At 39.0% G+C, this 25,800-nt stretch overlaps 1 protein-coding gene across 2 annotated transcripts in view; it reads right to left on the bottom strand.

Annotated features, from left to right (window-relative positions):
• The window catches only part of LOC127421995 (protein Atg16l2-like), a 79,614-nt gene that overhangs the window by 42,043 nt on the left and 11,771 nt on the right, over positions 1-25,800 (bottom strand). For both annotated transcript variants that reach the window (XR_007894126.1, XM_051665290.1), the window contains exons 6-11: positions 16,986-17,051; positions 16,622-16,711; positions 9,048-9,101; positions 7,699-7,804; positions 2,339-2,444; positions 895-965 (exon numbers count right to left, since the gene is read on the bottom strand). Coding sequence is in view for 1 of the 2 variants with exons in the window: in XM_051665290.1 (XP_051521250.1) it covers positions 895-965; positions 2,339-2,444; positions 7,699-7,804; positions 9,048-9,101; positions 16,622-16,711; positions 16,986-17,051 (493 nt within the window). In the remaining variant the exon portion in view is untranslated. The remainder of the gene's footprint in view (positions 1-894; positions 966-2,338; positions 2,445-7,698; positions 7,805-9,047; positions 9,102-16,621; positions 16,712-16,985; positions 17,052-25,800) is intronic.

Here is a 25,800-nt window from a genome sequence, read left to right on the forward strand (position 1 = left end):
GGCCCTTTAAGAGATGACAGCTCATTGGCATGTGCTAATTGGCATGACTCAAATGAAGTAATCTGGAACCATTAGAAGATCATCTAAAATCCAATGAAGATCAACAGCAAGCAACAATATAAACAATTAGAGATGAATTCACTAAGAAGTACACCTACTGATAACATGGTTTATTTACATGCACTGTCTGCATTGTTTTAGCATCTGATTTGATAAAATAATAATGGAATTCAGGTAATGGTGCAAACACAGCCAAAAATCTGTGCTGAATGCAATAGGGCACAACAGTACCTTCACACTTTTACAGCCGAATACAGCAAAATATCCAGATATATACAAATACATAAGTAGTTTGAGAGTGTAGGAAGACGACTCGATAGCATCATTCAAAGAGCATCATGGGAGTGGGCGGTCGCTGCAAAGCTCTTTTGCTGCAGTTTATTGGCTGTGATTTTCTGATTGGTGGATCGTTTCCCTTCAGCATCATGGGTAGTGTAGTTCTTCACCAGAAACTGCACTATTAAACACAATTGTTTTTTAAATGAAGGTATATAATGGAGACTAATGGCTTCAACAGAAGCATATACCATCGATTAACAACCTCGGAGCTCACGATGTGTCTGTCTTTAAAGGTTTATAATTTATCATTAAAAGTCACGACCGGAACTAGACTGTTGCGCTCTATTCTGCTAGGCAAATAGTGCTGGCTTTAGTGAATAAGGCGCAAAGCCTAATTTACATAGAAAGGAGGCCTGTTTGTGCTGAAAACAATGACAATGACTTAATTTAAATACTCATGATGCAACACTATTTCAGCACTGTTTAAGATGTAGGTTGTTGCGCAGAAATACAACAAGCATCAAAGACAAAGTTTTGTGTGTGATATGTATGTACCGTAGGGTCGAACTCGATGCTTGTGATGCCCTCATTACTTCCATCTAATGTCCCTCTGTTCTGAAGAGTTCCTGTGAGGACAAAAACACTGCAGTATGTTACAATGAGGTATGTTGCAGTATATTCATGACTATTCACTAACTCTTGTAGTGTGTTCATTAAACATTTTAGAACACATCAAATGAGACCACTGTCTGTCTTAAAGTTGTGCCACTAGCGCATAACAGAATTGTGGAACTAATTAGAATTGTACATTTTCTAGGATGTTGTGAGAGTGGTTGCAAGGGTGTTTCTATGTGGTTGTTAATGAGTTCTGAGCGGTTGTAAGCATGTTGCTAGGGTGTTCTGGGTGGTTGATGGGTGGTTACTTGCTTAAGCTTTTTTACAGTGTATAACCCACTCCAAATATTACCCAGTTTACACCTGGTATTATTCATGTGATTTGAAGTGGGCAGCAGTCAAAAGTTTTGTGACTGGGCAGAGTTTATATACAGTATGAGACACATTTGAGATGCATATTAATTAGAGCTGTCGAAATTAACGTGTTAACGCATGCGATTAATTCAAAATATTTAACAATTTAATTTTTCTTTAACATGAGTAACGCATTTGAGTCCTGAACACTGGCTGAAATAGGGTGGAACTTTTGTGATGTGTCTGGGGTCACTACACTGACGCACACACCTCAAACACACACAACAGTGATTCCGTGTCAATGATCAAGTGATGGAGAAAGGACATCTCTTCTATCTATTTTCTGTACAAAACAAACCCAGACGGGACATGTGAAAAGCTGGATTCACATGACTCACTGGAGTGAAGCATCAGTGTTTCCCTGGCGAAGTGCTGCGCTTCTGTCTTGTGGGACAATTCGGATGAAGTGTCATTAACGTGCGCAATGACAGTGCTCAGAGCAAAACAAGACGTTCTCTGCAGCGCTTTTCATGTTGAGTTCAAATCAGCACAAATCATGTGAATGCACATGTTGAATCTTGAAGGCTACTACAGCAGAAGACCACATCTGGCACTTTATTAGGACCATAGTGTTCCTAATAAAGTGCTCAGTGAGTGTATATACAGTGTATATATATAATTTTTACACTTTTTTTATTATAATAATATATTAATTATTTGTATTAATTGTTTTGGTGGTGGGGATGATAAAAGTGTTCATAGGTAAAAAATCTACTGGCCTGACAAGCATAGCAACAAAATGAGCCCTGACTGGAAAAAAAATGACATCACCTTTAAAAAACTAGTGTTTTGTTTTTGGGAGTGCTGACATCTGGTGGTGGTTACAGGTAGTCACATATAAGGGCACGACAAGTATGTTGCATTAATTGATGTGGCTCTTAGTCATCTATGACAACCTAGTTTTGTAGTATTTTCTATCCTGTCTAAAGCTAACGATGGGACACTTTCCCAAATCAGTTCAGTGATGTACCTGATTCAATCTCCCACAGTTTGATGACTCTATCAGTTCCCCCTGTGGCCAGCAGGTTTGACCTGGTACTGAACCTCACAGCGTTGATGCCAAGCTCATGAGCATCCTGAGAAACCACACACAGAGAAGGTCAGAATAAGTGTTAGATGGTAATGTGTTTCTAACATATTTCTGATTGTGCATTGAGTAGCAAGTCGTTTGAACTGATAAGTGAGTCTCTTTAAAACGAACTGGCTCAGAGTCATTCATTCACGAATAAGACTGCAATGGTCTGGAAAGATGTCTATTCATTTTTTTATAATTTCACATTTCACTAAATCTTTGATCTCTTTGGATTCAATTCAGAATAACTTTAAAAAAAAAAAAAGAAAAATGTAGAAAGAATTGATTAATAGCTGAACACTGAACACCTGTAATTTAACTGCTTTACTAATGGGTTAATTAACTCACTTAAATCATGTGTATATATATATATATATATATATATATATATAAGGGCTTAACGCATTAATTCAGTGCGATTAATTAAAGAAAAAATAATGCGAAAAATATTTACGCAATTACTCATGTCCTCGGACCGTAATAAGAAAGATTCATGAGCAATTCAAGCTTGAAGTACCACCTGTTTTCTCCGGGGGGCAGTAAGCAAAACTTCAGCTGTATAGGCAAAGCGCAGGTTATCCAGAAAACAAACCAACTCATCTGCCACAATAATCCATTAATTATCTGAATACTATTTTTTTAAATAATAATAATAATAATAATAATAATAATAATAATATTTATATATATATATATAAAATTATTATTGAAAACTGTATATATATATATATATATATATATATATATATATATATATATATATATATATATATATATATATATATCCAGAGTGAGGAAACGTGCAGATAGAATCACTCTGGACCTCACATACCCTGCCCACTCCCTTTTTGAACTGTTGCCCTCTGGCCAGTGCTACAGAGCACCCAGCACCAGGATAACCAGATACAAGTACAGTTTTTACCTTCAGGCCATTTATCACATGAACAATTCAACTGCATTCAGGACTAAAATCGACTAAAATTAAAAAAAGAATATTGACTAACTTTAAAGGACATTTTCTTGACTAAAACTATGACTTTGTAAAAACTAACACTGTTTGTGATAAAGTGAGATTATGCATTCATAACTGAGTGCACAGATAACCACGTATCTACATTTTTGAGGAACTTTGTGGCATATTTTTAGCACTGCACGAATGATTATTGTTGTGCCCAATGTTATTTTCATATAGTGTGCTAATGTGAAACTAAGGAAGGGGAAGAACCTATATTAAAGTGTGAAAACAATAAAAACAGGCCGTATGTTGTCAAAGGGAAATTAAAGCTTAAAGAGATAAGGCGTTGCAATAATACTGCAAACAAATCTTGAAAATAACTATTGTGACTAGAAATATCTAGCTAAACACCATGCTATTTAGAAGAAAAAAAAAAAACTTTCAACAATTCGGTCGATGTGCCAATAAACACACAATCAACAAGAAATGCAAATGAGCATTGTAACATATCTCCTTGGAAATGGCAACTCCTCTCCATACCACCACTAGGGCTGGTTCCTGGTGTCAGCAATTCAAATGAAAACGGAGCTGCATGTGACAGAGCTGGAGCGTGCCACAGAAAGTCACTGTCTGACAGTGACACACAGACGCTTTGTTCCATTACAGCCACCAGAGCACCAGTCACCACTAATGGGTGTGGTGAACAATCGGACCAGATGACATTCCATGAGCCAGTTTATGGCAGAGCTCCTCTCTAACTTTCAAGGCAAAGAAAAGTTGCTCCATTTTGACTGGATCGTGGCAGGACCAACACAAACAAATGTCAAGCACAGAGATCAGATTAGCTGCTCGGACAACTGCCAGACACCCCTCACAAGGCAGGAAAGATCTTCCAACATGTTGGAAAAGCCTTCTCATTGGTCAATGAGAGGTTACTTAGCAAAATCTTAAACCCCATATCCTAAGGCCAGAGGTGAGAAGGACCATAAAATTGTTTAAGACCTCTTGAAGCAGCATTAATTTACCATGTGGCAAAAGCTAAAATAAAGAAGCCACAAAGACAAATCTTTACACGCAAACTTTTATTCCTAACATGGACACCAACTGCAACACATCCACTCCATGTTTGTTCACAGAACTGTTTATGTAAATTGCAATTATTCAATTAGCACATTAGTTCACATAAACTGAACTATGGTGGTATAAATTAATGCATGCATAATATTTCATATCATGTTTGTTCTCTAAGAGTTCGCCAAGAGTATTTTTGAAGAGGTTTGGTAAAGGAACAATGAATAGATGAGACTTTAAAACATTGTTCTAACTATGTACTTTAAAATATGCAAATGTTCCACACAGAAAAGGGAGGGTGAGCCACACTGTGTGGGCCCGCTCCGATGTCAGCAGCCAATCATAATCCTGAAACAGGAAGGTGCCAAAACTGAAATCTCCTTCTCATCAGGAAGGTAAAAACTATCCTCTGGATGACCACACCTTGGTTCTGGTCTCACTCTACAAGAGAGAGGCAATAACAGAATAATGATCAATGTTCTGAGTTCCAGGCTGTTCGAGTTTGGGAGCAATAACAGAATAAAAATCAACATCCTGAGTACCAGTCCAGAGGGTCGTTAACAGAATTCAAACCATCCAACATGCTAAGTCTCACTCCATGAGAGACAGGATAACAGATCATCCAATGTTCCAAGTCTCCATCTGAGAGACAGAAGAAGATCGACCAAATACCAAGTCTCACTACAAGATTAGCTCTGGTGAGCAAACCTTCTCTTCAAGTTTCGTGCATATGCGTGTTCCAGATGAAGAAAACTGCACTGACATAAGGGCTGTATATTTGCATGTTCCAGATTGCAAGAACCCTCTCTGTGCTTCCAGGAGATCAGCATTCCTCAGCTCCTTCGTGTCCAAGGCTGTTAAAACGGAATCCAGCTCCTTCCCCAATGTAACGTGGCCCTGAGCCCCAGTGGAAGACGTCGCTATCACGACGAACTCATCAATCGATCAAGAAGAACGTAAATATCATTACCTCATAAATTTCTTTCCAGAGACCTTGGCATTAGTGTATACTAGCAATGTATCAAATGTCTTGCAAATAATCTTGGAGTTATTTGTTTGAATAGGAATACGTTTTTCACCTTATTAATTAACAGAGAAACAGCAAATTATCTTTCATAAGATAATAGCCATACTTTACCATTGCTACATCCAATTCAACCACTTGCATCTTTCCATCCTATGCACATTATTTACCTATTCGTCTATTTTTTTCTTTTAGCATATTAGTACCATTTTGTAGTTTTTGGTAGTTATTCTTGTTTATCTTTTTGTAAATAAAACTAATTTTATTACAACTGTGTGTTCCTTGTGTTGATGATACAGAAGAGCTCTAAAGGGTTAGGCCAAATCTCATGAAGCCTTCAGATGACCAGCTCCCTCTAATTTACATATTTCTAATTTATTGAATGGTCCATTTGAATCATTCTTTTACTGTTAAGGTGAAACTCCTCAGCTGGTATCCCGAGGATGGAGGGAGGGGGCCATCTGATGTTAATAAACACACATACACACCTTAATTGACATGTGATCAAAAATCACCACGTATTTTGGTGTCTTGTGTGAGGCCCAGTTCATTTCAGTTGGTGCCAGTGTGATTCTCACTATATGGGATTGCACTTTTAAAGAGGTCATATCGTACATTTTGCTATCATTTAAGCTTTTTTCCCCGTGGTCCACATTGTTAGTCAAATAATTTTTTTGTCATAATTTAGTTTGTTGTGACCATTAGCACCCTGTCTCTGAGTTTTACATTTAAATGGGCTTACAGGTTTCTAACATTTCTTTTAATGACTTGAAAGGAAGTTTTGAAATATGGAATTTACAGGGTTTTTTTACGTAGTATATCAAACTCTTTTATTTCAAAATATTAAAGGCAATTCATCTGACCCCTATGACCCCTATAAGAATTCCAAGATAAATATTATATCTGCTTATTTGTTTGTTTAGTTTAGTTGATTTGTTTAGATTTTATAGTCGTTTCTCCCTTTCTAACCATGAATAATTTATCTATGCAACTGTTTAGCCATCAATGTAAAGTTTAGAAGGTTTCAATTGGTCCATCTTTGCTTGATAGACCAACAACACAAGGAATGTACCGTTGAATTGGCTGATATTTATCAGCCAATTATTGACCAAATTAAAACCATCGGCATATCGGTTATAAGCATGAAAATGCTGATATGAAAAACTGATGGTTGATTTAAAATTAATTAGTAACACACTTTGTAAAAACTCTGTGAATTTAAATGCACAATACAGAAATAATAAAACCCACAATATGAAGGGTTGGCACTCCTAAGAGCATGTAATAATTCTGTTCTTATGTTAATGTGGAAAAACCACCATAAACAGATGTGACAGTTGTGAAAACGGCACTTACCTATAGGTTACATGAAGACGGAAACCATTCAAAACGCTTTGAAACCAGCAGACTTTGACTTCTGAGACATCAGTATGATATCCATTAATGCTGCATGACTGATTGAATTAAGACTGAATTTGCAATATGGCCTTGTGCGATTTCTAAACCTTAAAGACAGCATTTCTGCATTCAGCGCTTCAGCCTGTGTGAGCAAGCGGCGCCCTCTAGCGGTCTAGCTGGAATAATCCATTATCTATTATACTACTATAATTTAGAATTTAAAGGTTTTGTTACTTTTCATTTTTCCATCATGTGGTTGACATTTCCGTGGAATTGACCAATATACGCATAGTATGAATTTGTAATGTTCTATCATATACAGTACATTCATGTTAAATGTGAGTTCTGTTGTTTTGAACTGCAAAAACAGAAGTGCAAAAATGTTTTAGAAGTACAAAATAACCTTTTTTTTCATATCAATCAATATCATATTTAGTTATTTTTTGTGGCTCACTTAAAACTTTTGGCCTGTCATGTGTTCAACAGATCCAATCCATGTTCTACTTAAATTATTTATTGTTAGAACTGTAAAAAAAAGCTTTTGCACCTCTTTGTACATGGTTAAAGCATAATTCCAAAGTAAAATAGTGATCTGATGACAAAATAAGGTAAATGGCAAAATATCGGTATCGGCCTATGTTTTTTGTTAAAATCAGTATCTGCCAAAACATTTTCATATCGGAGCATCCCTAAACAAGACCATAAATAAACTCAATATATAATGCAAACATTAAAACAAAGCTTGAAGGAATGGCGACACATGGTTTGTTGTGAGGAAATTGCTTATGATATAGCAAAACTACAACGTACCATTGCGAAAATGGCCTTCATTGGGACCCTTGCAGCCAGACAAACCCCCAATGGTATATAGAGATCTTCCTCTGAACTGCAAACTGATTTTCCTCTAATCTTCCTCCTGGACACAAACATGCACACACATACAATAGACCAATGGTCAGTATTACTTATACAGAAATACAGAAAAGTTGCAGTGTTTGGGGTATCAAGTACATAATCAGATTACTTCCTGGATTTCTATTTAGATGTTATTTCTGCGTAGTTATTTACTCATAAATATTGAAACTTGACAATTTAAAACATCTTGCTTCCCTATTACTTAATTAATTTCAAGTGTGAAAAGCCCACTATTTTTTACTGTTTTTGCAAATGAAAATTGTTCCAAATGAAGCCAAAGCAGGATCAGCGGTTGCGTGTTGCCAAGCAAAGCACATACTGGAACAGTCTGGAATGCCAGCAACACAGAAAAGTGTAGTGATACAAAAAGTGACTATGTTTACATGGACACCAGAGACCAGCCTAATGCGAGAAAGCGGCTTAATGCGAGAAAGCAGTGTTCCAGTTTACATGCACTGTATAAGCAGTGTGCTATTTACTCCTGTATACATGTGGCTTGATCAGTAAGCAGCTTTCTCCACAGCAACGTAATTTCTCCGCGCTGCTTTTGTACATAACAAACATGGCAACCGAGGAAAACATTGCTATTTTTTTCTCCGTTGCTTCATTTTATTTCCAGACTTAACTTTCTATCACTACCTGCAGCGGAATTGCACTGCAATAGTGGAGTTTCCCTCTTACGTAAAACTCTGTGATTCCCCCAATGTACGAGAGCATATATGCAAACGTGAGGGACAGTCGATATTTTACACTGGTGTGTATAAATGGTTATAGTTTATAGTGCATGTACTTTTCCCACTGTACTCCGAAAAATTTTGAATTCTTTCCGTTGTATTGACTTGTTGTTGGGCTTCATCCAATGACATTTGTTATTCAATGTCGAAACTCTTCAAACACCCATCAGAACGCTGCTTATATGTTTACATGGCCAAATTAAGCCACGTTCCCCAGGAGAAACCTAGGTGTGTTAAACAGCTTTCTCTTAATCCCTTAAATGGTGTAAGAATGTCTGCGTTCTCGTTTACATGATTTTTCAGAATGCCGCTTTCTGCAAAAACCCTGGGATAAACAGTTTTCTTCAGTGCATGTAAAGTGGTCAGTGAATTGTTCAGTGATATTACACTAAATATCAGCACTCTTGGAATGCCATCTGTCCAATCAGATTAGAGGACTGGAAATAGCTGGCTTTTTATGCAACACAGTGATCAACATCAACACATTAAGTTCTTTCTGTTAAAACTTACTCAAAAAGACCTCTGAGGGAGCTGATGATACGGGGGGATGTAGCTGAAGCAGACCTGAGAGTGAAGACAACACCTTCAACTATCAGAACAATTATCACATTTTGAATTAACACAATTATCTAGCCTGATCTCATGAAAATAAAGCGATGGTGGAGCCATATATCCAAAATGAAATTACATGGTTTATTACACATATCACGGTCCACAGTTCCAAGGTGAAATGTCCACTGAGTGGCGCTAAAACTGAGTTCAATGTTCTACCAAACAGATGAGGTTTTAAAGGATAATCCTTTGTCGAGTTTTAAATTGACATCAAAGTAAAAGTGTTTAGATGTCATAAGATTGCATTGTGTGAGGAACAGGGTGAAAAGAAAGTGTGTCTGGACTAATAATCGGCCATTTTACTTGTAATGTGTGTGAAAGTGAATAAAGCTCATTGTTGTTATAGCGCCTCTAGTATTTATTTCAACAAGAAACTGCTGCGATACATTCAACAAACCATGTAAAAATCCTATCACGCAAATATAGGCATTGTAAGGTGTTTATATGAGACCAGGTTGCAATTATGCAATTATCTTTTAAAGTATAACACCGAATTTATAAAGTCCAAAATATTTAAAAAAAAGAAACAAACAAAAAAAAAACATCATGGGCTAAAAAGACATAAAGATTCTACAAAATTATATTTCATCAATTATAACTCTCCCACACCTGTGATCATATTTTAGTATTAGTATGGCTTTAAAGGAATGACCTGGGTTAAATATAACAAACTCTATGGACAACATATATGTCATGCTCCTGATTACCACAAAAAATTATATAGATTTGTACCTCAACATAAAATGCGTTTACAGAGAATACACTTAAAACAAAAGCATACTAGGCAAGCAGAAAGCACTGCAAACGTATAAAATAGAGGTCGACCGATATATCGGATTTACCGATTAATCTGGGCCGATAGTGGACTTTTTTTTTTTTTTTTTTTTTACTATCGGCTATCGGAAAAACCCCAAAACTGATAGTCTCCGATAGTTAGAATTAATTCGGGGGTGGAGGGTTCTACAGTCTAAACTTGGTTCTACAGTATAATGGCGCCCTCTAGAGGTTAAATAAAAAACAACGACTGACTCCGCGTGGAATTTGTTGTGCAACTTGACCAGGCGATGCAGAGAGACAGACACTTCAAAAATGTATTTAAAACACTGACAGAGAAAAGCCAAGGTATGTTTACAACACATGTTATTATTATATATAGTCAAAGAACAATAAATCAATCATTTAAGACAACCAAAGGTGGTTTGATAATTAACTTGTTTATAACTAATCGCTGCACTGAAGAACTGAATTGCCAACAAGGCTGCCTGAGAATTTTATAGTTTTCTGTTTTATAGGTTTTTTTTACTATAAAGTGTCCCAAAAATGAACTTCTGTCCAAGCTTCCTAATTGTATAACGTACTTATGTACAAAGAAACATAAGAGCATGGTAAAATATATATACATCTGAAATATAAATTTTATATATTCACGAGAGGGCACATAGATATGATATATAATATATACAGTGTGTTCATGTAAGGAGAACATGGATATATATTATAGACTATGTCTTTCTAAAATTAAATTTAAAAATATAAGACTTCAGTTGATTTTATTTCTATCCCTTTTTCTCTCCCTTTCTTGTACATCATTTATATTGTGGCGAAGATGCCGGGGCAGTAGTGTTAAGATCCATGTGCAGTTTAATAAGGCAAATAAATAGTAAAAACAAAGTAACAAAACAAAGAGCAAAAACAAAGGCAGGCAAGGGATCGGTACACAGATAGGCAGTCCAGAAAGGCAAACAAAGTAAATCTGATAGGCAGAGGGGTAATCCAATAAACAGGCAGTAAATCCAAAACACTCACAAGAAAGCTGGGGAATTCGGAGAACAGGCAGGAGTCAAACACAGGGTAATCAATGATAGTAATAACGCTTAGAATTGTAGACTAGGCAAACAAGACTTCGCGTTGAATGTGTGGAAACTGGGAACTTAAACAGACAGGGTTAAATGTGATACAGGTGGAAGAGTAATCAGTCTGACTGGAGGATTATGGGAAATGTAGTTCGTGAAATGATAAAACTCAGGTGACCGCGACCTCTGGCGGCTTTTGGGGGAGATGGCAGGTGCTGCGGGTGTAACAGAGCACACCTCCCCCCAAACGCGAACGGCTCCTGATGTGAGGAGGTTGTCTACGCCGGGGTCTACCTCGACCTCTGGGAGCGGGTCGATGAGGGAAATTGCGGTGAAACTCATTGATGAGATTAGGGTCCAGAATGTCCTCAGAATTAGTCCAGAAACGTTCCTCAGGACCATAGCCTTCCCAGTCCACCAAATACTTAAGTGTCCGACCCCGGCGTCTAGAGTCCAGGAGCTTGTGTACCCGAAAGGCTTCTTCTCCGTCAATGAGGGTCTCTGAGGGTCTTGAGAACCTTCTTCTCTCAAAGGTGCTGTAGGTTTGAGCAGGGACACATGAAATGTAGGGGAAATACGGTAGTTAGCAGGGAGCTGAAGTTTAAATGATACAGGGTTAATTTGACAGAGAATTTTGAAAGGTCCAACATACCTGGGACTTAGTTTCTTGCACGGGAGCTGTAGACGAAGATCTCATTGTCCAGGAGCATAGTTGGGACCTGGGCAGTGATGGAGATTGGCTTGTTCACTTTGTCGACGAATGGCATGTAGTAGGTTGACATGAGCCTGGTCCCAGATAGCCTCACTGCGTTGCATCCAGTTGTCGACAGTGGGAACATCAGAAGGTTCCCCGGACCAGGGAAAGAGTGGTGGTTGAAACCCTAAGATGCATTTGAACAGTGTGGTTCCAGTGACAGGTTTGAAAAGAGAGTTCTGAGCATATTCAGCCCAGGGTAGGAAACAGTTCCAGTCGTATTGGTTGACTTGACAATAGGATCGGAGGAATTTACCCAGGTCCTGGTTTAGCCATTCGACTTGACCATTAGATTGAGGGTGATAACCAGAAGTTAGACTCACGCTGACATTGAGTAATTTGAAGAATGCGGACCAGACTCGGGAGGTGAACTGGGGACCACGGTCAGAGACGATATCCTCAGGAAGGCCATAAAGGCGGAAGACGTAATGAAACAGGCTCTCTGCACATTCCATGGACGAAGGAAGTTTGGGCAGAGGGATGAATCTACAGGCTTTAAAGAACTGATCCACCACGGTTAGGATGGTAGTGAAACCCAGCGAGTTGGGTAGATCCGTGACGAAGTCCACTGCGATATGGGACCAAGGATGTCGAGGGGCAGGAAGAGGCTGAAGGAGACCAGACGGGAGCTGTCGAAGAGATTTAGTGGTGGCACACACATTGCAGTTTTTAACATAGTCAGCTACTTCAGTGGCTAGGTTTTCCCACCAAAACCGGTTTTGCACTAACCTGCATGTAGCTTGAGCGCCTGGATGTCCCGAGCAGGCCGAGTCATGAACCCACTGAAGAACCCTGTTCCGTAAGGGACTGGGGACAAAGACTTTGTCAGGAGGGCAGCCAGCGGGAGTGGGTTCTTGGTTCTGAGCTTGGGTAATATCAGCCATGATATCCCACTGTATGGGAGCAACGAGTTGGTGGGATGATGGAAGTCACAAGGTTGTTGTCACTGGAGGAATCATAAATGCGGGACAGAGCGTCGGCCTTGGTGTTCTTAGACCCAGGTCGAAAGGTGATGGTGAAATCGAATCTGAAGAAGAAGAGAGACCATTGGGCTTGGCGAGGATTTAGGCGCTTGGTCGATTGAATATATTCTAGGTTACGGTGATCCGTAATCACCAGAAATGGATGGTAAGCTCCCTCTAGCCAGTGTCTCCACTCCACGAAAGCCGTTTTCATGGCCAAGAGTTCTCAATTGCCGACATCATAGTTTCTCTCGGCCAAAGATAACTCGCATGAGTAGAATGCACAGGGATGGAGTTTAGTGGGAGATCCTTGTCACTGGGAGAGTCAGAAACATCTACTTCTAGCACGAAGGGTCGAGAGGGATCAGGATGATGGAGAATAGGGGCAGTAGTGAAGCGACGCTTGAGATCATCAAAGGCTTGACGGGTGGAAGGTGTCCAGTTTAATTTTTGGGCTTTACCACGGAGCAGAGAGGTGAATGGGGCAGCTACGGAGCTGAAACCTCAAATGAAACGTTGGTAGTAGTTGGTAAAGCCGAGGAAGCATTGTAGTTCCTTATTAGACACCAGTAAGGGCCACTGCAGTACCGCTTGTACTTTGGAAGAGTCCATGGCAACCCCCTCAGGGGAGATGATATACCACAGAAAGGAGATGGTGGACTGGTGGAACTCACATTTCTCCATCTTGGCATAAAGCTGATGTTGAATAAGACAGTTGAATACCACTCTGACATGTTGAACGTATTCATCGAGGGAAGACGAGAATATAAGGATGTCATCGATGTAGACTAGAACCCACTTGCCAATAATGTCACGGAAAATGTCATTCACGAAGGTTTGGAAGACAGAAGGACTATTGGAAAGTCCGAAAGGCATCACCTGATATTCATAGTGGCCAGTGTGTATAGAGAAGGTTGTTTTCCATTCATCCCCCTCCCAGACGAGGATCAAATTGTAGGCATTACGAAGATCCAGCTTAGTGTAGATTTTGGCGTTTCTTAACTGCTCTAGTGCAGGTGGTACCAGAGGAAGGGGATAGTGATACTTGATGGTCAATGCATGGTCAAAGACCCCCGTCCTTCTTTCCTACGAAGAAGAAAGCCGCCGAAGCTGGAGAGGTGGAGGGTCGAATGAAACCCCTTTCTAGGGATTCTGCTATGTATTCTTCCATTGCTTTAGTCTATGGCTCAGATAAGGGTAAATTTGTCCGCGTGGAGGAGAGGAGCCTGGTAAAAGGTCCATAGCACAGTCACAGGAACAGTGAGGAGGAAGTTGGGTAGCTTTAGCTTTACTGAATGCCTCCTGGAGATCCAAATAACATTGTGGCAGGGTCGACATCTCCTTTTCTGGGAGGACAGTCATGGTACATACCGGAGGGAGAGAGATGGGTTCAGGGAGGTTGAGGCAAGACTGGAAACAGGAGGTACTCCAACGAGTAATTTGTCCATCTCTTCGGAAATCTCAGGGTTGTGAAGTCTTAGCCATGGTAAGCCAAGAACAATCAGGTTTTTTGGAGAGTGAGTGACCAGGAACTGAATTTCCTCATGGTGAAAGAGTCCAACTTGGAGATGAATGGGTTGAGTTATCTGCTGAATCTTGCCGGAGCCCAGGGGTCGTCCGTCTAGCGCTGCGACATGTAATGGAGGGACAAAAGACAATCTTAGATTCGTGGCGAGGGCCAGGTCAATGAAATTACCAGCAGCCCCAGAATCTAAGATGGCTGACATCTGCTGTTCACTATTCTGAACATGCAATATGACAGACAATTGAAACTGATCAATATAAATCAAATTACAGAATTCAAAACTCACCGGCGCACCCCCCTTCCTAGGGGGGCGAGTAAGGCAGGCAGCCAGTAAATGTCCCGCCTGTCCGCAGTAGATACAAAGTCTCTCTCTGAGACGGCGTTGTCGCTCTTCGGTGGTGAGGGAGGAACGACCCACTTGCATGGGCTCGTGAAGACTGGTAGCAGCGATGTCAGAAGGAAGTGATTGCAGAGAGCTGAGTGGACGTGAGGTTGTCCAGGGGCTTGGCAAGTTTGACGAATTCATCCAGAGATCTTCCCTCATCACGACATGCTAGTTCCGTTTGAAGTTCAGGGTTTAGTCCTTTACGGAACAACAGTTTTAACGTATCCTCCACCCACACGGTTTGTGCTGCTAGAGTGCGGAATGATAAAGCAAATTCAGCGGCTGACTTATTATTCTGCTTTAGACACAACAGAAGTTCTCCAGCGTCCTTACCACCCTCGGAGTGCTCAAAAACTTCCCGCAAGCGAGTTAGGAAGTGAGACAAAGAACCTTTTAAGATGTTTTCTTGACTCCAAACCGCCGTAACCCAGTCTAGAGCTTTGCCTGACAGCAGTGATATAATGAAGGAAACACGAGCTTCACTGTTGGGATACATGTGAGGTAGTTGCGACAGAAAAAGTTCACATTGTAACAGAAATCCTCGACACTTACTGGGTGATCTGTCGAACTTCTCTGGAAGTGAGAGTTGAGGATTAACAACAGCCATAGAGGGCATTGGGCTGCAGGCGGAACTGCTAGTGGAGACCCCCTTCGGAGATACACATGCGTTGGGTTGCACGGATTTGAAGAGTTCTTCCGTGATGGATGTGAGCTTGCACAGCTGCTGATGGTGACTAGTCAGCATGGCTGCTTGCGCTGAAACAAGCTCGTGTAACTGTTGAAAAGCTGCTGGATCTAGGTTTGGCGAAGTCTTCTGTGGCGGTGCAGTAGTGTTAAGATCCATGTGCAGTTTAATAAGGCAAATAAATAGTAAAAACAAAGTAACAAAACAAAGAGCAAAAACAAAGGCAGGCAAGGGATCGGTACACAGAAAGGCAGTCCAGAAAGGCAAACAAAGTAAGTCTGATAGGCAGAGGGGTAATCCAATAAACAGGCAGTAAATCCAAAACACTCACAAGAAGGCTGGGGAATTCAGAGAACAGGCAGGAGTCAAACACAGGGTAATCAATGATAGTAATAACGCTCAGAATTGTAGACTAGGCAAACAAGACTTCGCGTTGAATGCGTGGAAACTGGGAACTTAAATAGACAGGGTTAAATGTGATACAGGTGGAAGAGTATTCAGTCTGACTGGAGGATTATGGGAAATGTAGTTCGTGAAATGTTAAAACTCAGGTGATGGCGACCTCTGGCGGCGTTCAGGGGAGATGGTAGGCGCTGCGGGTGTAACACATATATTTCATATAACAATAAAAAACAATATTGTCAGTAGTGTTGAAGCATACAGTCACTATTTGGCTATGTAAGGCAGTGTTTTATGTTACTGCTGAACAACAAACACATTTGACCTGTAATATTTTCATTAATATTTTCATTAATTTCAGATGGCAAAGGCTTTGAAAAAGATACCAGTGTGGGAGAAATGTACAAAGTATTGCCATTGAAAGTAATACTTACTACATTTACATGCTATTTTACATTGAATGAAATGTTTAATTCATATTATAAATTTGAAAAACTATCGGCCGATTAATCGGCTATCGGACTGTTTTACCACCTCAGTCCCTTGCTGCAAACTTGCTGCAAATTCACCACTAATCATTTTCATATGCAAATGAGCTTTGCGGCAAACTTGCGGCAAATTGTGCATTGTTGCCAAAAGTTTGCTACAGGTTCACCGCTACCAGTAAAGGGCTGCAAACTTCTGGAAAACTTCTGGCAAAGATTTGCGGCGAATCACAAGCTCACATGCATGTGAAAATAACGTGTCGCAAATTTGCGGCTAGTTTGCCAGGACTCTAGAGTTTTTGTAAGGGATTTCACATTTATATACAGTAATGCCTATTTCAATGAGAATCACAAGACCATATCCACATACTGCTTAAAATGATGATGATTACTGTAGTAAAAATGCTTAAAGGCCTCCTTTTACCTGAAAAGTGGTCCATGGCATCTCTCGAGCCTCTCTGAAGTTTCACATTTTGGTGAAGATGGATTGGGAGTTGACACATTTCCAGACTCTCTGGATAAACAGAGCATAGCAATAAAAAAGATTGTAGATTCTACTTCACATTAATTTTCTAATGCACCTTTTGAAAGTTTTGTACATGTTGACTTTATCGTTTTGTTCATGTTGTCTTCATAAGATGATTATAGTCTCCCACTTGACTTCAATTAGTACCTGAAAGATGCAACTGGGAAATATCTGGTCATTTCCCATAAACTTCTGAGTTCAAAGCCCATTATGATAGAATGCATTATATCTCAACAAAGTCACATTTATGGAGGTTACTTACTCATCAATAATCACGTCCTTACTGGCAGCTATCTGAAGTTCTTTATGAAGACTGGCCTCTCTGGCTCTAGAAAACAAGAGGAAATGTGATCAGCGAGGATGTGGCGTGTATGGAATGGGCAGAATTTGCTCCCAGGATGTAGGAAATGGGTATGAGAGTGAATTATTTTTACCGAACCTTAAATTGTTATTATTTGCCAAAAATACCACTGCAGCCGAGATTAGAAATGTTGTCTTTGTTGCATAACAAAATACCAATTCATTAATCATATTAACATCTTTTGAGCCACTTATTTTGCATAAATATGGCATCTTCTGTTGTTTGACATGGCTTTTATATTGCATACTTTCTTGCTGACAGATGTTACATGTTAACTACATACTACTTGTTTACTTATTAGCTACTTGTTATTTAGTTATTTATACAATTTGAGTAACTTTCTAGAACAGGGGTCTTCAACCTTTTTCAGGCTAAGGACATGGAGCATAAAGAAACAGAGCAAGGACCTCCTTTGACATATTGTACTAACTTAGGTTTTACATTTTCAGCCTGGCCTGTAATAATGTCATGTAGCACAATAATAATGTATTTTCTTTGTTATGACGCTTGCATTGCTAAGCCATAAAAATAATAATTACTGATGTACAGAGTAATGTACATTACATTCTAATTTTCCTTAATACCATTTTGATGTGGAAAGGACAATGGAACTTATTGCTGAACTTTAGCTTCTTTAGCTTTGGTTGCAAATAACTGTAGTTAACCCTTAGTTTTAGTTAAAAATTAGTTCGAGATTAAACAACATTTGGCGGACCCCTGCAATATTGCCACGGACCCCCAGTTAAAGACCTGCTCTAATTTATAAGCTGGGTCAAAACATCCAATCTTGAAGTTAGCTGCTAGGTTTTTAACCATTAGGCTAAAATCACCCTCAAACATAACAATATGTAGTATTACAAAGCCTGCCCAGAAAGTGTGCTTGCCAAAATCTGCAGAAACTTCCACAGAATTCTGTAGAATTGAAAACATGTTATTCACAAAGTTCTACACATCCCCACCCCTCGGTGTGTTTATTCATAAAATACAGGTACCAATTAATGTGTAGTACTCTCAGCTCCAATGTTTTACCATATATACACTCACCGACCACTTTATTAGGTACACCTGTACACCTACTTATTCATGCGATTATCTAATCAGCCAACTGTGTGGAAGCAGTGTAATGCATAAAATCATGCAGATACAGGTCAGGAGCTTCAGTTAATGTTCACATCAACCATCAGAATGGGAAAAAATTTGAATTCAGTAATTTCAACCGTGGCATGATTTTTAGTGCCAGACAGGCTGATTTGAGGATTTCTGTAACTGCTGATCTCCTGGGATTTTCACATGCAACAGTCTCTAGAGTGTAAAAAGAATGGTGCCAAAAAAAAAAACATCCAGTGAGCGGCAGTTATGCGGCTGGAAACACCTTGTTGATGAGAGAGGTTAACGGAGAATGGCCAGACTGGTTCGAGCTGACAGAAAGGCTATGGTAACTCAGATAACCACTCTGTACAATTGTAGTGAGCAGAATAGCATCTTAGAATGCACAAAAAGTCGAATCTTGAGGCGAATGGGCTACAACAGCAGAAGGCCACGTTGGGTTCCACTTTTGTCAGTCAAGAACAGAAAACTGAGGCTGCAGTGGGCCTACCATCTGTATACCTCAGTAAAACTCGATATTCATCAGACCAGGCTATGTTTTTCCAGTTTTAATTGTCCAGTTTTGGTGAGCCTGTGCCCACTGCAGCTTCAGCTTTCTGTTCTTGGCTGACAGAAGTGGAACCCGACGTGGTCTTATACGTGGACTGATTTTATGCATTGCACTTCTGCCACACAATTGGCTGATTAGATAATCGCAAAAATAAGTAGGTATACAGGTGTACCTAATAAAGTGGTTGGTGATTGTACCTCAGAGTGAAGTTTTTTACTCACCTGTACGTACTGTAAATAGCACCTGCCACACAGTGCAGCTATTTGCACCATAACAGTCTGATGGAAACACAGATGTTTATGACGAACTGCCACAACTGTATCAATGCAGTGGTGTGGGGTGTACAGTAAAGGCGATGTGGATGTGTTTTTGCATGCGAGCGACCCGAGTTCGATTCCGCCTTTTGTCCCACTCTTCTGCCCACCCTGTTTCGCTCCTTTTGCAAATGTCTTGGGAAAATAACCCTTTCAAAAATTAACCATGCTTTAGGTTTAGGATTAGGGGTAGAGGTTGGTATAGAGTCTATTGGACTCTAAATAACATGCTGATGCCCCTATATGGTGTGTTGGTTTTGAATACGGTTGCAAATACTATCTGCCATTATTTGCACCGGGGTCCAAATAGCAACTACCTATTTACACTTGGTGTAAATAGCATCTAACACTATTTGGACTTAGTGCAAGGAAGATGCTTTTTGTGGCTATTTACACTTAGTAGCATCAATCACTATTTGCACTTAGTGTAAATAGCTTCTGCCTATTTTAATTCATCCAACAGAATTTTGCAGAGTTCCCCCACGATTCAGCCTGGAAAATGTGAAAAAAGTATGTAGATTGCTTTGAGCAGCTCCTACTGACGATAATGCACCACACTGTGTTCTAACCAGACACAACATGTAAGATTCCTGCGATATGCAATTTGTCTGTCCACATTGGACACGACATGGTGGGCATATCCTTTACTTAATGACTAATAAAATCAGAAAAGTCAGGCGAAACAGTCTGTTTATTGAACATAAATCCTTTACTCACTGAATCTGTGTATTGACATACTCTAAGGTGCATCCCAAACCGCACACTTCTGCACTATTCTATGACATTTTGTAGTGTAAGTAGTGCAAGTTGTATGTTAACATTGAAAATGCAGCAAAAAGAAGAGTACTTTAAGTACCCGAATGATGCACTTTTTCAACCATCAAAATGGAGTGTAAAATGTTGGACACTTCATGCAGTCAGAGCACGCGGCTTGCCGTACATAGCAGAAGGGGCGGAGTAACCTGGCTGCGCTGCTGGTCTGACAAAACATGGTAAATAATGGAGAATGTAACAATTAGCGAAACTTCAGTGGATACAGCACCTTACAAATGTGAGTTGAATGCTTTACCATCACCCCATGCTTTGTGAATATGTATGGTGTGAATATTTAAGATACAAGTGTTGAACTGAGGTTGGCTAATGCGCTAAAGCTAGCGGCAACACATCACGTGCGCATGAAATGTCACTTTTGTCAGCTGTTAAACGGCGAATGCTTCCATGTAGTAAAAAACCGTTAAGTGTTCCATCTGGGATGATACACTTTTAAATTCATACACCACATGGCTGAGAGCATAGTATATTTTGAAAGTGCATAGTGTATAGTGTGTCATTTAGGACACAGCTATACTCTTTCTACAGCAAGCCCAGAGGGGATAGATACGCCATCACACACACACAGGGCAAAATTATCCTATGAATTGCATCCTAATTCAGTCTATTTTCATTGTTTATGTTCATGCAGTACTTCTGTTGTTATTTTGTCGATCTCTACGTGACAGGGAATCAAAGAGAAAGTCAGAAAGAGTTGGTATCACCTCTCCTCCATTCTTAACTGGTTTACGTGTGACAAATCTCTGACTGAAGAGAGACCTCAGACCTCAGCAAAAAAGCCAGTAGGTATGACACCCTCAGCCAAAATCAAGTTTTTTGAACCAGCTAATGTGATGCCTGAGTTGTGCCGAAATCTGACACCCCACCAGAGGGGGAGTCAAAAATAAGCACGACACCAGCTTTAATGTACCTGTAACATGTTCTCTGTGTCTGTATCTTTGGACTCTTATTTTGAAATATAGTTTTGGTTTCTTGTCTTTGTTATGTTCCTTGTTTTGTCATGTGACTTCCTTGTCATGTGACCCTCATGTTTCATGTGTCCTGTTATGATTGGTATTTAGTTTATTAGTCTCGTCTGTTCACTGGTTCCTGCTTTATTGTCTTGTTATCTCGTTAATAGTCCTGTCCTGTCATTGGTTGTCTTGTTATCTTGTTTGGCCATGTCCTTGTATTTAAACCCTCATGTTTGCCATTGTCCTTGGTTGAGTACTGTTATCGTTACATTGGTGTCCAGTCTTTCGTTCTGTTCTTGCCTTTGTTTTGTTTTTGTTACACCTTTTTTTAATAAATACTGCACTTGGGTTCTCACAACATCATCATCTCATCCTCATCTGTTCCTGCTCTGCCTGCCAGTGCATTACAGTACCATTATGAGAAGGATTTTAGACCAATGAGAGGATATAGAAACCAAGAAATCGAAAAAATGTCATTTTGTTTATCACTTGTCGCTGTCATGGCTGGTAAAAACAAAAACTCTGATTAACATTTTTAACATTTAACATTTTTTATCGAGTGTCGTGTCACGTCTGGTTAGGACACGTGTCAGAGAATATAGCCTAGCATTATTGCTGTGTACAAACCTTGGGTACTAGAATTTTAACGTACTGCATACTATGGGTGTAACGATCCATCGATCTAGATCGATGTATCGAGTAAATAACCAACGATGCGATGTCATAGGTGCAACGTGTAAACATTAATGTATTTTTTAAAATGCACATTTATTTTCACACTCTCATGCCAGCCTCGTCAGTAGGCATTTCCATCGACCGTACTATGCATTTCCGTCTAAGCGAGCGTCATCTTTAAACTGTACAATAAGCGCCAAGCAGTGCAGCAACCTAGCACTCTGAGCAGTAGCAGCGGGGAAAAAAAAACACGGATAACGTATACTCTCCTGTCAGAAACAGGTTGTGGGTATTAAAGTAGCCTATTTTGGATTTAGAAGAAAAGATGGACAGACAGACAAAACTCATGTCAGTTGCAAAGAATGCCGGTATGAATTCAGATACTCTGGAAATACAACAAAATTGTCAGGACACCTGAAAAGGAAACATGATTTTGACGCCACTGCTACGGATAATGTGAGTGAGACCCCTAACCCTCATCTGCCTTGACCAACTTTTTCCCACACAAATTGAACCACAACTCCAAAATGTACATATTATTTATTTTTCTGTATTATTTTTTTCAACTACTAAAGAACCTTATTTTGCTGTGGATGTCCCAATGTGGATACTGGATTTGTACTTTTCAGAGAGCTCAATAAAACTTTCAATTTATATTTTGGATGCATTTGAGAATTAAAAGAAATGTACCTAATTGTGTAAAATAGGCACATAAAATAATTTCATATCGATCTCAGTCCCCTGAATCAGACTGAATCGAAATTGCATAGTGGCAGACTTGGAGGTATTGGCATACATCGGATCGCTGTCTAAGAGAATCGATATAAGATGATTAAACTTTTAGTTGAAGTTACACCCCTCCTGCATACTATTATATTAAATTGTAATGGGAAACTATACAAACTATGCAATATGTGATAAGGATAAACATTTCAAACAGCAGTATGCTACATTGTTGCCACATGACCTCATTAAATGCATTTTTTAAATCCATGAGTTGTGTCGTGTTATCATCTCAAGAATAAAATACTTTCTGTATTTTCTCTGAATACTTTCTAAATGCACTGTAACCCTTGCAGACTCTGTTGTTCATATAAAAAACATTTTTAAAAAAACGACGGATCATAAAAATTGCTTTTGTTTTTAATTTAGTTCTGCCCAGATGAAGCTATTTGACATAACAGATATTTGCATATATTCCAAGACAAAAATACATACATCATTTAAATTACCCAAATTATCCTGTTCAAAAGTTCATACACCCTTGGATTTAAATATTGCGGTTGCCTCTTCGAGCATCAATGACTGCTTGAAGCCTTTTGTGATGGTTATGCAAATATGATCACATGGTAGGGATGTCGCAATACCATTTTTTTGAGAATGAGTACAAGTACCGATATCTCCTTTTTGGTACTCGCCGATACCGAGTCCATTACCTGTTTTTTGTTTTCTTTTTTCTGAATTCCATATCAAACATTTATTTCAATTTTATCACCAAAATGGTGTTAAAATAAATAAATAAATAAAAACTTTAATCAAATGAAAATATAACAATTTATTTTCAACATATTGTGGTATTATTTTTTATCAAATGAAGTGCTTTTATACAGAACCTCACAGCACAATCCAAAATATTGTTATTTTTGTCAAATAAAGTGCTGCATAACAGAGCATGACAGATTTGAGTTATTGCTTAAAAATAATACAATTACTATTGATTTATTAGTATCTGTAGTAGTATTACAGTGAATATTACATAACTATACAGTAGTGATCTACTGTTTTTCTATCGTACTTTTTTCCAATTAAATTGAGCTTTTATTTTGGTAGAGCTTTTATTTTGAAGTCTTTCTCTGTTGCTATGGATTGACTCTCAATCTGGAAAAGCCGGTCCCTGTGTGACTCAGTGATTATTCAACTGCAAAAGGCTGCTATTTAATTAAATAAATATGTAGTCTGTATGTGCCTCGCACTACAAAGTGAATTAGCGCTCTGCCTGCTGTCATCTGCTACAAACAGAGTGGGTGATGCTCATGATGGTGTTTTCCGTTTATGAGTCAAGGATCTCTAAAAGGTACAGGCACTTTGTGTCTTTATGTCAGCACAAAACCGGCTCCACACATTCACAGGCTCTCACATTTGAAGCGCACAGCTCATGCAAACTATATACATTTATCTTATTAAATCGCCTTTGCAGTTTAATAATCACACAAGGACATAACTTCATTTTAATTTTTGTGCTAAATGTTTACAGAATGACATTTGCACATCAGATGGTTTTGGTTTTTGGTATCGGTACATAAGTGCAGTATTGTTATCGGGACATCCCTATCACATGAGAAATTGAAATGCCGCTTCTGAATGTTTATGTACCCTGAAATTGATCCATTCTGCTGAATTTCTGACAAGCACCATCCCCCATCAGACACTTTTGCATCAACTGAAATGTGTTTACTTTTTCCTATGGCGCTACTAACAGCATGTTGTGTGAGCAGCCTTAGAAACTCTGGTTTTGGTCCTATAGAAACCAGAAAGTAAATGTATTCACATAAACAATGGTCAGCAAGATTTACTCCACTGATGGTTAGGTTTAGGGTTGGGTTTTGGGTTAGGGGGTAGGGTTAATCAAATATGCATACCTGTTGACTGTATTACACAATTTACAACTAAAAATACAACTTGCTTTTGGTGCTACTCTGTGGAGATTTCACCTGGAAACAGGAGCTCGCAAGTGCCCATACATTCAACAACATGTTCAGCTTCGGCCACTGGGGCAGTGCTTCGAATTTCGGTAAACACAGACAGATTTCAGCAGTGGAACCTTCAACCTCCTGTTGCCGAATTCAAAGCGTGATCAGTCTTGTTGTGCAATGAGATCTTAGTTTATCTTGAACTTTCCATTGTTCTTCACAAAAATCCTTCTGTAAGTTTTCCTTGCATGTTCTGCACTTTTGAGTTCTCCCCTAAAGTGGCTCAATGATTTTTGACGGACAATTGAGGGACTCATACATCACTATACACTACCGGTCAAAAGTTTTGAAACACTTGCCTGAAATGTTTCTCACGATCTAAAAAATCTTTTGATCTGAAGGCGTATGCTTAAATGTTTGAAATGAGTTTTGTAGACAAAAATATAATTGTGCCACCATATTAATTTATTTCATTATAAAACTAAAATTAAATGAAAAAAACAAGTTTTTGAAAATGATGACTTGGACCAAATAATAAAGAAAAGCAGCCAATAAGTGCCCAGCATATAGATGGTTAGTAAAATACTGTTTAAAAAGTATCCCAGGGTGATACCTCAAGAAGTTGGTTGAGAAAATGTCAAGAGTACATTTCTGCAAATTCTAGGCAAAGGGTGACTACTTTGAAGATGCTAAAATATAACACAGTTTTGATTTATTTTGGATTTTGTTTAGTCACAACATAATTCCCATAGTGCCATTTATGTTATTCCATAGTTTTGATGAATTTACTATTATTATAAAATGTGAAGAAAAAAAAGTAAGTGTTTCAAACCTTTTGACCGGTAGTGTATATACATAACTATATATATATATATATATATATATATATATATATATACAGGTGCATCTCAATAAATTAGAATGTCGTGGAAAAGTTCATTTATTTTAGTAATTCAACTCAAATTGTGAAACTCGTGTATTAAATAAATTCAATGCACACAGACTGAAGTAGTTTAAGTCTTTGGTTCTTTTAATTGTGATGATTTAGGCTCACATTTAACAAAAACCCACCAATTCACTATCTCAAAAAATTAGAATATGGTGACATGCCAATCAGCTAATCAACTCAAAACACCTGCAAAGGTTTTCTGAGCCTTCAAAATGGTCTCTCAGTTTGGTTCACTAGGCTACACAATCATGGGGAAGACTGCTGATCTGACAGTTGTCCAGAAGACAATCATTGACACCCTTCACAAGGAGGGTAAGCCACAAACATTCATTGCCAAAGAAGCTGGCTGTTCACAGAGTGCTGTATCCAAGCATGTTAACAGAAAGTTGAGTGGAAGGAAAAAGTGTTGAAGAAAAAGATGCACAACCAACCGAGAGAACCGCAGCCTTATGAGGATTGTCAAGCAAAATCGATTCAAGAATTTGGGTGAACTTCACAAGGAATGGACTGAGGCTGGGGTCAAGGCATCAAGAGCCACCACACACAGACATGTCAAGGAATTTGGCTACAGTTGTCGTATTCCTCTTGTTATGCCACTCCTGGCGTCTTACCTGGGCTAAGGAGAAGAAGAACTGGACTGTTGCCCA

The sequence above is a fragment of the Myxocyprinus asiaticus genome, chromosome 31 (genome assembly GCF_019703515.2).
Source record: "Myxocyprinus asiaticus isolate MX2 ecotype Aquarium Trade chromosome 31, UBuf_Myxa_2, whole genome shotgun sequence".
In the NCBI taxonomy this organism is placed as follows: Eukaryota; Metazoa; Chordata; class Actinopteri; order Cypriniformes; family Catostomidae; genus Myxocyprinus; species Myxocyprinus asiaticus.